Source organism: Pleurodeles waltl, chromosome 7 (genome assembly GCF_031143425.1).
Source record: "Pleurodeles waltl isolate 20211129_DDA chromosome 7, aPleWal1.hap1.20221129, whole genome shotgun sequence".
In the NCBI taxonomy this organism is placed as follows: Eukaryota; Metazoa; Chordata; class Amphibia; order Caudata; family Salamandridae; genus Pleurodeles; species Pleurodeles waltl.
In genome coordinates this window covers 1,048,969,021-1,048,987,321 of record NC_090446.1, presented here as the reverse complement: position 1 = coordinate 1,048,987,321, position 18,301 = coordinate 1,048,969,021, and the positions used below count along the sequence as shown (strand labels likewise).

At 45.9% G+C, this 18,301-nt stretch overlaps 1 protein-coding gene across 6 annotated transcripts in view; it reads right to left on the bottom strand.

The window, feature by feature from the left end:
- BPTF (bromodomain PHD finger transcription factor) overlaps positions 1-18,301 on the bottom strand; it is a 1,198,927-nt gene that overhangs the window by 588,245 nt on the left and 592,381 nt on the right. For all 6 annotated transcript variants that reach the window (XM_069199907.1, XM_069199908.1, XM_069199910.1 and 3 more), the window contains exon 17: positions 11,852-11,975. In XM_069199907.1, the coding sequence (XP_069056008.1) occupies positions 11,852-11,975 (124 nt within the window). The remainder of the gene's footprint in view (positions 1-11,851; positions 11,976-18,301) is intronic.

Sequence of the window (18,301 nt, the reverse complement as noted above, 5' to 3'; positions counted from 1 at the left end):
CTTCCGAAATTAGCTATCTTTCCGTTCTGAAACTCGGAGCGACAGGAACACGTCCGAACCCGATGGCGGAAAAAAAACAATCGAAGATGGAGTCGACGCCCATGCGCAATGGAGACAAAAGGAGGAGTCACTCGGTCCCGTGACTCGAAAGACTTCTTAGAAGAAAAACAACTTGTAACACTCCGGCCCAACACCAGATGGCGAGCTATGCAAAACATGCGTATCTACAGCGACAGATGCCATCGAACATATATATACAATAGGGGTCTAAAATAAAGAGGGTTGGTCATGATGCTGCAAGACAAGGCCGAAAGATAACCTTTTGGGGTGCCCACAGCAGAGCACTGCTGGGGAAGGATAAAAAGCAAAATATCAGAAAGAGACAGGAAGTGGGTCAATGGACTTTTCTGTACAATATGTTACTAATCGTTTCCAATGGCAGGTGTATACCGTTTTGGTGGAGGGACGCCTGGCTGCCAAGATAACATTACAGACTTTAGGAGGGAGGTCAAAATTTGTCACTGCTGCTACTCAATATCCACACAAGAAGGCGGAGAGATGACAGGTTTGGGTGAAGGACCCTCCCAAGCTGCGACAGAAGATTCCCTTGATGGAGCAGCTCGGGATACCAGACTTCCCCTGGCCCGTCCGGAGACACCTGGATGACTTGGGCTTGGTAATTCCTGATCTTTTTGAGAACTACGGGTAGAAGTGATTTGGGCAGAAAGGTGTACAGAAGACCTGATCTCACTGAAGACGAAAAATTATGCCTTGGAAACTCCAGCTTGTAAAGCTGCTGACATGCGTTCTCTGAGGAGGCGAACAGATCTAACCAAGGCTCTCCCCACTGCTGAAAGAGACTTTGTGCCACATCGGGTGGAGATGTCACTCATGATATGCTAGCCATCAGCGGCTGAGTTTGTGCACCCTGGCGTTCAGGGAACATGCCAGATGTTGAACCACCAGGGATATGTCATGCTGTTCCAGCCTTGCCCAGAGACACAGATCCTCTTGTCAAAGGGTCCACAACCCCACTCCATCCTGGCGGTGGTGTTGTCCGTGAACACCTGGGGTAGCTTTCTCTTGAAGGACAGAAAGGCTTTCAATGCCACTCAGATCACAAGGACCTCCAGCATGTTGATGTGGAGTCTCGCTTTCCCAAGAGACCAGAGGCCTTTGATCTCCACCTCTCCCAAATGGCCGCTGCATCCCAGGAGTGACACATCTGTCACTATTGAGCGATCTAGTTGGGGAAGGAAGAGGGGTCTGCCGCTCATCCAATTGCAGTTTGTTAGCCACCTCAGCAGGTCCCTTGCAGTACCTTCCAAGATCTGGCCCATGTCAGAGAGATTCCACTGATGCTGCGCACACTGGATCTGGAATGTGTCACTAGCAGGATGCTGAAGGCCATGAGGCCCAGCAGCCTCAGAGTCAGTCTCACCAAAACCCAGGATAGAGGCTGAAGCATCAGTTCCGTTGCCTGGATATCCGGGACTCGCCACTCAGGAGGGTAAGCCCGAACTGCACTTTGTGCAGAACAGCTCCGAAGAAAGGGTTCGTCTGAGAGGGAGTCAGGTCTGACTTCTGCACATTCGCTGTAGTCTGGAAGTTGGAGACAATCTGGGACGAGTCTGCCTGCAGCAGCCAGTCATCGAGATAGGTGAAGACTGAAACCCCTGATCCATGCAGATGAGTTGCGACCAGCAATCACCTTGGTGAACACCCAAGTGTTAATAAGGCCGAAGGGGAGTGCAGTAAACAAATTGTTCATGCCCTACCATGAACCGCAAGTAACGTCTGTGGGAAGGCAGGACGGAAAAGTGAAAATAGGCGTCCTGCAGTCCAATGCTAAAATCCACTCTCTGGGTCCAGGACAGACAAAACCTGAGCCAACGTGAGCATCTTGAATTTCTCCTTTGTGAGAAAGAAGTTGAGGGCTCAGGAAAGGACAAAGACCCTACTCCATTTTTGGGGACCAGAAAATAGCAGGAATAGTAATTACAACCTACTTCGGCACCAGAATGGCTCTCTTGGCCTAGAGAACCTTGACTTTCTAGCAGAGCATGGACAAATGATTTTCTATCAGCCAGTCATAAGATGGTGGTATGGAGGGAGGGGTGTTTGTGGAGGCGAGGGAGGGAGTAACCCCTTTGGATAATCTGCGGAACCTACCTGTCCGATGTTATGGACTGCCAGTGGTGGAGGTGACGGCAGATCCTGCTACCAACTGGACACCCATGCGGAGGGGTTCATAGATCAGACCACTGACTTCCCGACCCATGAGGTCGGTAGGAACAATGCCCTCTGCCATGCAGAGGGTGGGAAGCTTGTGTGGCTCGGTGGCTAGAATAGGATTGGCGCAGTTGAAAGCCCCTTCCGTGGCTATGTACGTACCAAAAGGCAGACTGGGGAGGACGTGGGGCAGCCGAGAGGCCAAAGCCTTCAACATAGCCTAATGGTCCTTTAAGAGCTTTAGGGCTGAGTCTGCCTTGTCTCCAAAAAGACAGGAGTCAACGAAGGGTATGTCCATGAGAAAAGCCTGGACATCCTCCGAAAAGCCAGAAGTTGTTAGTTAGGCATGGCATTGAATGCCACCGTCAACAAATCCACTCTGCTGAGCGAGTCGTTGTATCCAAGCCACAGTGTGTAGTTGACTTCTCTCGATCTCTCCAATCTGTAACAGCTTGGAAAGGATGGCCTGGGCCTCCTTCGTGACCCGTGGCAGCACTTGCGCAACTGTTACCCAAGCATGTGGGAGTAACGGCCCATAAGGCATGGAATGTTCACTGACCGCAATGCAAGGCTGGCAGAAGTAAATGTTTTCTTTCCCAAGCTGTCCAGCCTCTTGGATGCCCTGTCCAGGGAAGTGGAAAGGGAACGTGCCATGGGAAGCAGAGGCTTGGACCACCAGGCTCTCCAAGGTAAGGTGTTGGTCGAGGAAATTTGGGTCCCCTGGTGCGAGGTAGTGGGCAAGTGTCCTGGTCACAGGAGCCCCTGTGCTGGGTCCGGACCAGGGCACCTAAAGGACAGTGAGGGCTTCATTGACCAGGAAAGGGGCTCAAAGGAGGAGACTCAGTTGCAGCACCTCTTGTCAAAATGTTCATCTTGACTAACACCGAGGCCAACTGAAGGCCAAGGACCTCCGACGCACTCCTCACCACCACTGCATAAGAAACACTCTGCTCCACAGCCGTGGAAGGGAGAAAAAGCATGCTGGTATCTGGAGACATATCGAGACCGCTGGCATCACCTAGTTTGTTACACCAGTCCAGATCTGGCACCTCAGACTTGTAGTCCAAAGGGTCCAGCGACCCCTTCCACTCCTCCCCGAGGCCTAGCCCTTCAGAATAAGGGTCAGGCATTGACCTAGGACACGGGAGTCCTGTCTGCGCCAGAATCGGTATCCGGCGACACTGCTCTGGCTCAGTGTTAGATTTGGGGATCACAATGGGGCCGTCCTGCCAGCACCTATAGCATCAGCATTGGTAAGGTTGCAGTGGCACGACCGGCACCTGTCTGGATCCATGGAGGCTTACTGGAGCTGGGGTCAGAGCTGCCAGCATGGAAACAGATGGGGCCCCCTCTGACCATGTGGGGCCCAAAGCCACTCTGGAGGGGCAGCCCACTCAAAAATGAGGAGTCTGGCATTATAAAATTCCTTCATTTGAGCTAAGGTCACTCCAGCTTTGGGACAGTTGGAAAGGCACAGAGTCTGTCAAGGTGCAGGCTCCGAAGAATCATGTCTTGAATGCTGATGTTCCATCGTCGTGTCGGCCAATGGATGAGGAAAAGTTGAAGCACGTTCCGAATTGTGTTTGTTGTGTCTCTTACCTGAATATCCAGATGATTTCAAATGGGACAAAGAGGACTTGGGTCTACTGGAACAGTCTTGGGACATCCCTTTCGACCAGGACCGAGACTTACAAGGAGTTGAATTCTGTGAGTCTCATGCCAGCCTGCTACCAGCTTCAGAGACTGCTCCCTCAAAGTCTTTGGCCCCATGGCCCGATACTCAAAGCACAACACCACAGACACACAAGGTGTTGGTCCGTCACCAACATGGTGCGGTGACAGAGGCCACAGGGGTTAAGAAAATGTCTTTCTCAATAACATTACTTCACCACATCAGGAGGTAAAAATCCTCACAAAAGGGTGAAAATGTTTTATGGAAAAAGTGGCAACTCTTTTCCGGATTAGCTCTGGCTCGCACAGATAGACATGAACTTACATCAGCATTGTGGGGGTGGCTCTCTATATGGTGGACTAAAAAGAAGTACATCATGCAGAGTCTCCAGTGGGTCCCCAATTGGTTTACAGAGGCTAAAGTAGTACTAACTGTAGGAAAGTGCTCTTTTAGGCATGGCTAACCCTCCATTTATTGCCCGACATCTGATCCTTACTTGACTGAGTGTGTGCTGGGATCTTGCTAACCAGGACCCAGCACCTGGGTTCTTTCCCCAAACTGTACCGTTGCTTCCACAATTGGCACAACCCTGGCATACAGAGAAGTCCCTGTTAAAGGTACCAGTGGTACAAAGGGCCTTGTGGCCAGGGAGGGTCCCAAGGAGCTGCAGCATGTATTATGCCACCCTAAGGAACCACTCACCAAACACATGCACAGTGCCTTTGCAGCTTGTGTGTGCTGGTGGGGAGAAAAAGGTAAAGTCGACATGGCACCCCTCTCTGGGTGCCATTCCCACAAACCACTGCCTGCAAAATAGTTAAGTCACCCCTCTAGCAGGCCTTACAGCCCTAAGGCAGGGTGCACTATACCACAGGTGAGGGCACAGCTGCAAGCACAATATGCCCCTAGAGTGTTCTAAGTCCATTGTTAGACCCTGTAAGAGCAGTGTGGCCATATTGAGGTCATGGGCTGGGAGTCTGTCATTAAAAACTGATGGCTTCAATGAAAACAGGGAAGTTTGGTATGCCATGCCAAAAGGAGCACTTTCCTACAGTGACCTCTTTCCTACAAGCGTGTTGACGTGGTGCCTATATAGGTGAATCACTTCTGCCGCAGACAACGTTGCGCGGCACCGACTGACACCACCTATCGGCACGCAGAGGTACTCTCACGAAAAATCTTCCGGATCCAGTCTGACGCCTGGGGAATTTCAAAGGTAAGGAATCTGTGGCTAGAAGTCTCTATCAGACTGATACAATTTGAGTTTATAAATGCCTGCATTTCTACTTGCCTGAGCACAAGATCTAGTAGTGTTAGGGGTTGAGCTCAAATACATGGAGTCACCTCCTCAGTGGTGCTATACTAAATGTAAGAGACATACAAAGTAGCACAACAGGTTATTTAGTAAATGTTAGCCTAATTCATGATTCCAATGTTATTGAAGGCATAAGATCCACAGTCTCTTCCAGCTAACACTTATGATATCAAACTCTAAACGCAGAGGTTACATGTATCTGTCTCTTCAGACAAGTTCAGCACATCTTCTCCAAGTGTGAGGTTGAAGGGAAAGTACAACACCTGAGTATAGAATTCACAAGGTTCTAATAATGAGTAGGGAGGAATGGAGTTTGTCCAGAAATGGATTTTTTCTACTGTAAGGAACTGGGATGAATTATATGGTGTGGTTGTGCAACCCCAACGTGTAATACACCTACCTAGCAAGGTGCTTAGAAACTGTTACCTCTACAAAAGAAGCTGTCCTCAAGCAATCCCAGGCACTTTATCAGAGTTCCAATGAATTCCTTTTAAATAGTCTAGATGCAAGATGCTGAAGATGCTCTAAGGATGCTGTGAATGTGACTCAATCAACAAGGGTCTTCCTGCAGGCACACCTTGTTTCACAAAGATGGTGCAGGGGTCCTGGTTGCAGGCTCAACGTCCCACAAGGTCCTCTCCGGCCTGGCCAAAGTCCAGTTGCCACTGGACTAGCACTTATTGGGTGTCGCAGTCAAAGGCCAATCACTCCTGGGTCGATAACTCATCTTCTAAGGGAAACAGCTACTCTCTGACAGCACTCCCAGGCTCAGCAAACTTGGGTGTAACTCGGTGTGGCAGGTCTTGGTGTGAGGAATTTGGGGTACCAACTTTTCCCCAGCTGACTTCTTCAGCTGTTGTGTCCCTGTACTACGAACAGGAGGCCAGTCGACCAGCCCTTAAAGTCTCTTTAATTGGCTGGGCTCTGGCAATGACTTCTCCTTGAGCAGGACACAGGAGATACAGTCCCTTCCTTCGCAAAAGGTGCAGTCATTGTTGGTGCAGCCTCTGTTCGCTGATCTTTGGTACAAGAGGGCAGTCTTTCTTCGATCTATCTTCCAGTAGGAAGTGATGCAAGGTCTAGGTGCCAGGGGTGCCCCTCTTTATGCTCAGAAAAAGTCTTCAGGGTAGGATGTGGTTGATAGACAAGGAACTACTGGGTTCCCTTCCACCTGGTAACCATTTCTTGTGGAGTGCGGTATCTGGATATTCCAGGATACACCATTCGGCCCATTGCCCAAGATGGTGAGACCTCTCTCTCAGTGTTCAGACCTCCCTAGCCCACCCCTGGTGTGTGGCTACCTCAGGGCTACAAACCCTGGAAAGCTAGTTTGGCAACTAGTTTCCCATCTGTACTCCTCGTGCCTGGCTGCCTACCTAACGAATGGGGCAGCCACCCCCTCGTGAAACATCTGCCCTTCAAAAGCGACTTCTCCTTTGAAGCCTGGCTCTTGGCACTAACTTCGGTGTGGCCTTCTGCAGCAGGGTAGTAAAACCTCCCAGGCCTGCAATCCCTCACTGGACTCCTCCGTAAGTGTCGGTGGCACATTACTCCAGGAGGGCAGAAAGTGGTCTTGTGGATCAATATCCATGTGTGCCTTGGAAGGCACAGGAGTTTTAAAGGCAATAAGTGGCAGCTTGGTAAAAGATGCACATTGCAAAAAGTTACATTAGTTTCAACCTAAGATACGAATTGGGCTTAATGCAACAAGCTGTTTGATACCTTAGAGTGCCCACTTTCGTCGACCGTTCAGGAATTAGCACAGCTGAAGGGTCAGTATGTAATCCTGTGCTCGGCAACTGAGCGACCACGTCATTCCACAGTTTAAAAAAAAAAAAGAAAGAAAAAAAAATGTGGTTTTGCAATTTTACAGTCAGGAATTATAAAATAAATGTCCTTCCTGTGTCACATGGTACACCCTACCTTAAGACTTCATATACGGAGAAACTTTGCAAAAAATATAGATTACTTCAAAGAGTCTGATACCCTTATACAAAAACTTATTGAGAGGGGCTATCCCACAAGATTGGTGAAAAGAGGAAGAAAGAGAGCATGGTACAATCATAGAGAAAGCCTGCTTGAGCCTAAACCAGCAAGAGAATAATAATAGTCTAGATTGTGTTACTACATTTGGTCGATCCAGTAATATCATCAAAAAGATTGTCACACGGCATTGGGAATTGGTCTAGGAACACCTTATTACACAAGATCCTCCCCTTTTTTATTTTAAGAAAGGAAGGAACGTAAAAGATAAATTGGTAAGGGCATCGTTACCCCAAACATCCAAAATATTGAATAACACACTGGGGTGTTCCAGCTGTATTGGGCCATTATAAATGTGGACATTGTTCAGCACGTAAATTCAGTTTCAATACAACTGATTGTTGTTATGGTGACAATACATTTACTTTGACTTCTTTCACAAACTAATACACAAGATGTCTTTTATGTAATTTGGTGTCCTTGTGATCTCAATTATATAGGAAAAACAACACAGAGAATAAAGTGTAGGATCTTCCAACACAAAATCAGAATGAAATGCTAAATTGTGGAGGCACCTTTGGTAATGTTCCACTAAAGACGTTAACACAACTGCGACGAGTTGAGATGGCAAATCATCGAACAAATTACTCTGGGTCCGAGAGGAGAGGACAAAAATAATCTCCTCTCTAAACGTGAATTATATTGGATGGAGAAATGTGGAACAATAAATAAAGGATTTAACAGTCTGGAGGATTGGAGACAAGCTTCAATAATCTAATTAGGTTGTTGAACTATTTGGAATGATATATTTGAGAATTATAATTATCAATTTTGGACCTTTTGTCTGAAGAAGGACAATTTATATAAATCACAGTCAGATGAAAATGCTATTGATTATAAACACAAATTTGAAATAGATAAATCAGTTACTGATGTGAGTACTTAAATTGTGTAGTCTAGATCAAATAAAAGTTTGACATTGTGTTAACTTTAATGTTACTTGGATAATATTATGCCAATACGATGTTGAATATTGGAATTATGAGAATAATATGATTGTTTTTCTCGTCCATCTGCATAATTGTACAGAGAGCAAAGAACGAAATCACATTCGCAAGAGTAAGGATCGTTCGGGAATAGTAATTGCATTCAAATTATGAAAGTTTTATGTCTCACAAGAGTGACTGGTCGAACAGGCTCAGCCTTCCCGGTTAATTCTCTGGCCGACCACAGAGGGCGCCTGAAGGCTGAGACATGTGTGTCACCTACGATCTCAGTTTATTTAAATGGCCTGTTTCGGCGCTCGTGAGGATGCAAGTTGGCGTCTTCCAGCGCGTCGTAACAGTAACCAAAATAAGTAAGTTAGAGAGAGAACTTTTGATACGGCTTTCGAGATTATGCAAATCTAGTAATGGTTCTGAAAAGAATTGCCCTGTTTTTCAGGGTTCTATGAGGCGAAGCCATGGCGTTTTGTATCGCTGCAAAGGCTGAATTTTAAAGACCGATCATTTGTTTGACTAGCATTTTGGGACCTATGTAAGTAGTGAATAAGACTACAATGTTTAAAAAATTGGTGAGATCAATTATCAGCACTTGAGGTTTCATTTTAGTATGTGAATCAAATTATTAAAGTGTGAAAATTAAAGCGCTGAGATAATATTTAAATTCATTAAATAAAAGAAAGAAATGTTAAGTCTATACTCATTGAAGGGTTGCTCATTTCTTCTTTGAAGAAATTACCTGAAAATACTAAAAAAAAAAGGTAAGTAAGATAGATGTCACAAACAACAATTGAGTAAAATGTAGGTCATGATATTGATCTTTAGACAACTATTTTATAATGGATAGTATTATAAAATTACGGGATGAGATATTTATAAAGGCTATTTACTCATTTTGTTATAGGAAAACGACCAGTAGTGTTTTTAACTACCATCAAGAAACAATTTTGGAGATTACTGTTAAAAAATCTTTGAACAAATAGGTGAGTGGTTTTGTACTTTGGATAGTAACTAAAACAATAACAGGTTTAAAACTGAGGATTAGATTTCTCATGGAAAGATTATAAAATAAATATTTGTTATTTATTTGTTTTTAGGTGCTACCAGCATAGAGAATTTTTCAGTCCTGATGATGACCCTTTATTGATTTATGTCTTTATATAGGGTTTGATGTGGATTGATGCAAAAATATAAGGCGACTTCAAGACTCCTGGATTTAAGGCGTCTCATAGAAGATCACTGTTTGCTTTTTAACAGCATTTTGAATATATTGTATATAACACTTTGGCACTTTATGCACCACAATATTCAGTTTCACTGCGCCGCTATTATAGGAGCACCTAGAATTTAAAAAATGTACGTTTTTATAACAGTTACATTTGTTCTGAATGAAAAGGATGAAAAATGTTTTTCAAAGAAAATAAATATAGATTAATTTAAGGATACCATATTGAGGTAAAAGGTTTCTTTTTTCTACAGGGAGTGCAGAATTATTAGGCAAATGAGTATTTTGACCACATCATCCTCTTTATGCATGTTGTCTTACTCCAAGCTGTATAGGCTCGAAAGCCTACTACCAATTAAGCATATTAGGTGATGTGCATCTCTGTAATGAGAAGGGGTGTGGTCTAATGACATCAACACCCTATATCAGGTGTGCATAATTATTAGGCAACTTCCTTTCCTTTGGCAAAATGGGTCAAAAGAAGGACTTGACAGGCTCAGAAAAGTCAAAAATAGTGAGATATCTTGCAGAGGGATGCAGCACTCTTAAAATTGCAAAGCTTCTGAAGCATGATCATCGAACAATCAAGCGTTTCATTCAAAATAGTCAACAGGGTCGCAAGAAGCGTGTGGAAAAACCAAGGTGCAAAATAACTGCCCATGAACTGAGAAAAGTCAAGCGTGCAGCTGCCACGATGCCACTTGCCACCAGTTTGGCCATATTTCAGAGCTGCAACATCACTGGAGTGCCCAAAAGCACAAGGTGTGCAATACTCAGAGACATGGCCAAGGTAAGAAAGGCTGAAAGACGACCACCACTGAACAAGACACACAAGCTGAAACGTCAAGACTGGGCCAAGAAATATCTCAAGACTGATTTTTCTAAGGTTTTATGAACTGATGAAATGAGAGTGAGTCTTGATGGGCCAGATGGATGGGCCCGTGGCTGGATTGGTAAAGGGCAGAGAGCTCCAGTCCGACTCAGACGCCAGCAAGGTGGAGGTGGAGTACTGGTTTGGGCTGGTATCATCAAAGATGAGCTTGTGGGGCCTTTTCAGGTTGAGGATGGAGTCAAGCTCAACTCCCAGTCCTACTGCCAGTTCCTGGAAGACACCTTCTTCAAGCAGTGGTACAGGAAGAAGTCTGCATCCTTCAAGAAAAACATGATTCTCATGCAGGACAATGCTCCATCACACGCGTCCAAGTACTCCACAGCGTGGCTGGCAAGAAAGGGTATAAAAGAAGGAAATCTAATGACATGGCCTCCTTGTTCACCTGATCTGAACCCCATTGAGAACCTGTGGTCCATCATCAAATGTGAGATTTACAAGGAGGGAAAACAGTACACCTCTCTGAACAGTGTCTGGGAGGCTGTGGTTGCTGCTGCACGCAATGTTGATGGTGAACAGATCAAAACACTGACAGAATCCATGGATGGCAGGCTTTTGAGTGTCCTTGCAAAGAAAGGTGGCTATATTGGTCACTGATTTGTTTTTGTTTTGTTTTTGAATGTCAGAAATGTATATTTGTGAATGTTGAGATGTTATATTGGTTTCACTGGTAATAATAAATAATTGAAATGGGTATATATTTTTTTTTGTTAAGTTGCCTAATAATTATGCACAGTAATAGTCACCTGCACACACAGATATCCCCCTAACATAGCTAAAACTAAAAACAAACTAAAAACTACTTCCAAAAATATTCAGCTTTGATATTAATGAGTTTTTTGGGTTCATTGAGAACATGGTTGTTGTTCAATAATAAAATTAATCCTCAAAAATACAACTTGCCTAATAATTCTGCACTCCCTGTATAGTCTAGATCTGCCCTGGAAGTCGAGGCATACACTTCCCCCTTTTTTGACCAAATTTGTGTCTGTTATTAAGACTTGGTAGGCATGCCAGAGGGGTGACTTCCACAAATGTAAAGAGGAAGTAGTGGCTTTTTCTATTGCTTTTAATGGCAAAGTTGGGCTAGCAGTGTACCACTGCTCTGCTAGTATGCAGTGGCAGACTGGGGGAATTGTTGTACTTGGGGGTCCTCGAGGGTGGTACAAGCAGTGCTGCAAGCCCTGAGGTACCTCTCTAACTTGCACGTCCTGGGTACCCCAGTACCATTTACTAGGGACTTCAAGGTAACTTAACCACTTCGACATACACGTTAGGGTCAGAGGACTGCCAATGAAGACTGGTTAGCATGCCTCAGTGCGCACTCAGTAAAAAAACAAGCAGCATTATGTGGAAAACTTGGGGTGATCATACAAAAATGGGCATTTTCTTACACCTACCATGAGAACTGTATTGGTTGTGGATGCAAGTGCACTATGATTCTAGACACACTCCAAAAAGGTGCCTTAGAAGCAGGTATGGGTCTGTAGAACAGAAGGTTTGAGGAGAACCAGGGACAAAGTTGTTTTCTCACCTGCTGGGCAGCCAAACGTTGTTGCTTTACTTGGGAATCCATCTGTACTTTAAACTCATCAGCTTTCTTCTTTTCTACAACTTTCACCTGCTCCTCTGCAGCCTGTGATTTTTCCTTCTCCACCCTGGTACAAAAGGAAAACAACAATCTTAAATGTTTATTTTACAGTCATAAGTTGAATGTATCCAAACGATAGAATTTACAAACCTCATTAAGCTCAACAGTTTCCTTGGTAATAAAGGAACTCTACAGTCTAGAGGATGCCTATAAGTCTGCCACAATGCATGTCGAGTATTACAGTTAAGCAGTATTTTACTTTTGCAAAATGTGTAGTTGTGTGTCACACTATGGATAGACTTTTACCATCCATCTCTAATGCTGTCACTGATAGGAAGCAGCAATAAAACTAATAAAAGAAGATAACATAGTTGGACCCACTTGTGATTCATTTCTTGTATGCATGTCCACAAAGTTACCTACGTTTGTTAACACCTTATCTGGTAGAGACTATTAAGCAAGCTGTCCTCAGTTGTTGACTGATTTTCCATACCAGAAGCAAGGAGCCACGGTGGGGAGGAATGACTAGGGCGTCAAAGTGAGATCCTGAAGGGCCTCTTTCATTTGGTAAGACGGTGCGCCGAACGGGCAGGATGGGAGGGTTGGTAAGGAATCTGCAGCTAGATGGAGGGCCAAGAAGATAAAGCGTTACCAAAGGGAGGCAATTTGCTCATCTTTGCCCATCTCTAAGCCATGGATTTCTTACCTTAGAAGTGATACCAATGCAATTTCCCCAAAGAGGTTTGTAGACTGTTACAAACTAAGAAATCCTGGAGGACTGAACAGGCAAAATGCCCATCTCGCCAGACTTGACTCTCGAGGCAAGTGTTTGGTAAACGTGTGCAGTGATGCCTAAATAGCAGCCTGAAAGATGCCCTCCTGGCAGATGGTATCACAACAAGAAAGTCGGTTTTGATAGTGAGAAGTCGACGAAGGCAGCTGTGCATAGTCTCAAAAGTTGAACACATGAGAAAAGTGAGAACTAGATTTAAGCCCCCATTCGGGCATTATGAAGGGCGTAGGATGAAACATATGCTGTAAACCTTTAAAGAATATAGTCACAACAGGTGACTTGAACAGAAAAGGTTGGTCTAGGGACCGTAGAAAGGCAGAAAGGGTGGACAGGTAACCCTGCAAAGCCTTGCTGGGCCAGGAATAGAAAAAACAAGAGACCCTCAGACAAGGGTGCAAACGTGGATCAACCGATCGGTCAAGTTACCTACCTTCAGTAACCCCTTATATGTTAGAGACTATATCTAGCTGCAGATTCCTTACCTCTGAATTTTCCCAAGGCGTCAGACTGAATCGGGAATATTTTTCCTGAGCGGTACCCCCTGTGTGCCGGTAGGTGGCATAGATCACCTCCGCATCAGTGCTAGGAGTTGTCTGCACCAGGAAATTACATTGGAGTTCCTATATAGGTGCCAACCAGGCATGCCAACATCAGTTTCTTTTAATGACTTTCGAAACCAGAAATACAAAGCCATGAAGATGACTGACCACTGGTGTATCAAATCTCGGGTCCTGAAAAGGAATTCCCTACCCTTAGAAATCCGTTCGCAGAGTGGGGAGGATGGGTGGCTCCATAATTAATCTGTTGCTAGATATAGTCTATACCAGATAAGGCATTCTCGAAGGTAAGTTACGTGTTCATTTGATAGAGACTCCTAGTTGCAGATTCTTTACCTTTGAATAGATACCCAAGCAATATCATCCCCGGAGGTGGGTCTGCGAGTCAATTTGAAATGAGAAAGTCCTACAGGACTGAACGGGCAAAGTGACCGTCAATACCGACCTGACTGTCAAGGCAGTAGTTTTTGGTAAAAGTGTGCAGATATGCCCACAGCGCTGTCTGACAAATGTGTCCAGAACAGGAACTCCGCGTGCTAACGCAGTAGCCACAGCTTTAGCTCTGGTGGAATGAGCTTGCTAACAGTCATGAGGTTCCTTTTGGGCTAGTGCGTAGCAGACCTCAAAGCAGAGTACGCTTCTGCACGGCCTGACCTTTCTTCGCAACCACATAACCCACGGAGAGTTGGTCATCCACCCAGAACACTTTTGAACTATCATGGTCAAACGCCAAAGCACTTTTTGAGTGGAGTCAGTGGAGTCTCTCCTATTCTTTAGAAGGATGTGGTGGGGATGCGTAAAAAGTAGGCAGGGGGACATCTTGGTCTACATGAAAACTCCGACTACTTTTGGCAGAAAGGAGGCCCTAGTGTGAAGCACCTCTTTGTCGAGGTAGATAGAGTGGTAGGGAGGCTTAGATGGTAAGGCCTGCAGCTCCCTCACAATGTGGGCAGACGTAATTGCCATAACGAAGGCTGTTTTCAATGCGAGAAGCCTAAGGGGACAATTGTGGAGAGGCTCAAAAGGAGCGCATATCAAAAAGGTCAGAAGCAAATTAAGATCCCACTGGGGCATAATAAATGTAGAAGGAGAGAAGAGATGAGTAAGATATTTGAAGAATCTATGTACAATACGAGACTTAAATAAGGATAATTTATCAGGCAAGCACAAGAAAGCCCAAATAGCAGATAAATAGAGCTTAAGAGTTCTAAAAGCAGAGCTGCGTCAGGAATAGAATGAAAAGTAAAACCGCAGAAAGAGGGGTGCAAAGGGGATCAACAGACTTGTCTGTGCACCATGCCACAAACTTCTTACGACAGGTGTATACTGTTACGGTGGAGGGACGCTTGGCTGCCAAGATGACGTTACATACTTCAGGAGGACAGTCAAAATCTATCAACTGCTGCCGGTCAATCTCCAGGCAAAGAGTGGACAGGTTCTGGTGAAGAACCCTCCCTTGCTGCTGCAACAGAAAATCTTCCCAAAGGTGCAGTTTGATCAAAGGATCGAAATACAAGCTCAGCAGGTCCAGATACCAAACTCTCTGTGCACAGTCCTGAGACAAAAGAATTACTTGGGCCTGGTCGTTCTTGATCTTCTTGAGAACTCTGGGCAGAAGTGGTATGGGCAGAAAGGCATACAAGATGCTTAAATTCGACTCAAGACGAAAAGCGTTTCCGAGTGAGTGCATCTTGGAAACTCCAGCGCTCAAAACTGCTCACATTGTATGTTGTCGGTAAAGGCTCTCCACACTGCTGAGAGAGACCTTGCACCACATCTGGGTGGCAACGCCATTCGTGATCCGCTAGTTATTTTTCACAGAGTTTGTCCACTCTGGCGTTCAGAGAGTCCACCAGGCATATGTCCTGCTGCTCCAGTCATGTTGAGAGGTGTAGAGCCTCTTGACAAAGGGTCCATGTAGGAAAGTGTCTCAATAGACAGTCATCCCCCCCAGACACACACTTTTTGCCTGGTTTCATTTCGACTGAAAGTGCACTGGGCTAATGCTAATCAGGTCCCCAGTGCCAGATCTCTCCCCCAAAAATCTCCAGTCGCTTTTCCCAATTGGCAAAACCTTTTGCAACCCCTGTAAGTCCCTAGTAAATGGTACCCCGGGTACTTAGGGCCTGGGGTACTTAAAGAGGGTCCCTAAGGGCTGCTGCACGAATTGTGCCATCCTAAGGGAACCCCTCACCAAGCACCTGACCAGCTTCCATTGCAAGCTGCGTGTCTTGGTGCAGACAAAAGTGAAAACATACTATGGCACACAGCCAGTGAACAATATCCCCTAAACACTGCATACAATATATGTAAGTCACCCCTCTAGCAGGTCTTACAGTCCTAAGGCAGGGTGCATTATATTACATGTGAGGATATTTCTGCACAAGCAGAAATGCCCCTGCTAAGTCTTTGTCGATTCTCAGACATAGAAAGTGACCAGGGAAGCCATTTTAAAAGCATGTGCTGGACTATGAGTCCCCCAGCTACATGATGGCTTCTGTGAATATAGAGATGTTTGGTATCAAACACCTCAGATTAATAAACCTTCACTGAACCTGAGAGATTTATTACAATTTGCACCCAGAGGGCATCTTAGAAGTGCCCCCTGAAAACCTACCAGCTACTAGTGTGTTGGCTGACTGATCCTGACCAGTTCAGCCACCTTAGACACGTTTCTGGTCACTCAAGGTGATGGCCAGAGATAAAACCCTGCACTGTGCTAGAACCTCACCCAGGCAGGATGGACAGTCCAGGGCTGGGAGCTTCAAAGGCCCAGGCACCTTTGTAATGCGATTCAGGTCTCTTCAGATGGCAGAGTTGGCCGACCCCACCTGTCCTGGCCTCGCTTCTGGCAGCAGAACAGGCAGGAAAATTTGTCAGATTAGGAGGTGTGTCCAGTTTATGCCAGTCCCACCCCCAAGGTGGACAAGCTGAAGTGGACACAAATTTCTTCTTATTTGGAAGGAATATGATCACTAGGGTTAGGGTTATGTCCACTTCCCAGCGGATGTGGTCATAAGAAGCGTGAAGTCACCCTAAAGATGGTCAACCCACTGGCTACCACCTGGCACTCCCTGCAACACCCCTAAATTGAGTATTTAGGTGGCACCCCTGGAACTCAGATCCTGACTACCTATAAAGAAAAGGACACAGAAGAGTCGCATCTGCGGAAGAGGAAAAGAAGATGCAGCTGACTTAGTACCAGCCCCACCAGCCTGCTTGCTGACCTGAATGGACTCTGCCGAAAAAGACGACTCGTCCTGCAGCTGAGCTTCCAAGAAACCCAGAAGGACTGCTTGCCTTCCACAAGGACTCAGACTCCAATGAGCAGCAGATCTGCTCTGCAACAATGTCTCAAGAAAGGACACTGCAGCCTCCTGAACAGCAAAGACCCGACACCCGGAGTGACCTGCACCCAACGTCCAAGACCCGAGGTGAAGCCAACCAACAATGACAGCAAGGTTCCCCAGTTGTCCAGAGTCCGAGTCCACTCAGGTTTCAGCCCTCATGGACTCTCCCAAGTTGCCTTCAGCCTCTGCACACAGGCCCCCTCTTGTCGCAGCTTGGTGGTGAAAGAAAAACCTGACACCTCCTGCAACCCCTGCACCTGTTGCCCACGCCCTAATTTGAGGTAGGTCACTAGTGCCAACAACGTCCCCCTGAACTCGAGTCCACCATGGTTTCACACCTGTTTGACTCCCCGACAATGCCTGCAAACTCAACACACACGTCCCTCTGACCGAGTGCGCTCCCAGATTGAGGAACCCAACGCGTAAGGACACCTCTGCATCAGTCAATCCTGGGCCCTGGAGAAAAGGGCCAAAGGTGCACATACGTCCCCGAGCACCCCAGGTCTATAGCCTACCTGCTTGTTTCCTCTACTGGCTTCCTAGCACCTTGCTGCAACCATGCACCCAGCCGCCCCAGTGTTGCCCAGAGTGACCTGCTGGTGTAGTTCTGTTTAGTGCCCAGTACTTACCTTAACTCTCTGAGATTGGCCTCATAAGTCATTAACCCTGTGTTTGCTGAACATTGTTTTCAACTATAGGAGAACATTGAGAGCACTCTGAAATTGCACCAAGTGTTGATATCTGAAGCTGAAAACTATTTATGCTTGAAAACGTACTTATCTTGTAACAAAATTCTTGGGTTTAATGTAAATATAACCAAAAGTATTAATTTTCAATTTTGGTCTCGGATTTATTCTTTGAGTGTCTCATTTCTTGCCTCGGAGTACAACAAATGCTTAGCACTACCCTCCGATAAGCCTAACTGCTCGTTCCCTCTTTGCACAAAATAGAGCATTAGTCCTATCTACTTTTGCCTCTGCAAACCAATTCAAGGATCCACTGGATTCTCTGCAGGGTGTACTACTAAATACTGCACCATATAGAGAGCCACCTTCCACAACCCCACCCAGCCCTGCTTGCTGCAGTACCACATGCAGTAGTAGTGTCCGTGATCACCTGCACCAATCTTTCACTTGATAGAGGGCAGAAAAGCTTTCAATGCCATTTGAATCGCACAGAGCTCCAGCATGTTGATGTGAAGTCCTGCTTCTGCCTGAGATTAGATTTGTCTGATCGCTCTCTCCTAGGTGGCTGTTCAATTCTAGGAGTGGTCCATTTGTCACTACTGTCAGATCTAGTTGTTGAAGGGAAAGAGATCTGTGTATGGCCCAGTTGGGGCCACCATAGCAAATCTTTCTCAGTTCCCTCCGAGTACTGGACCATGTCAGAGATTTCCCTGATGTTGCCCCCACTGGAACTTCAGGCCCCACTGCAGGGCCCACATATGCCATCTGGCATGTGCCACCAGCAAAGATGTTGGAGGCCATGAGGCCCAGCAGCCTCGAAGTCAGTCTTACTGAAAACCAGAATAGAGGCTGAAACATCAATATCATAGCCTGAATATCCTGGACTTGCCACTTGTGAGAATAAGCGCGAAACTGCACCGTGTCCAGAACAGTTCTGATGAAAGGCAGCATCTGAGAGGGAGCCAGGTGTGACTTCAGCATGTTTATAGTGAACCCCAGTGAATGCA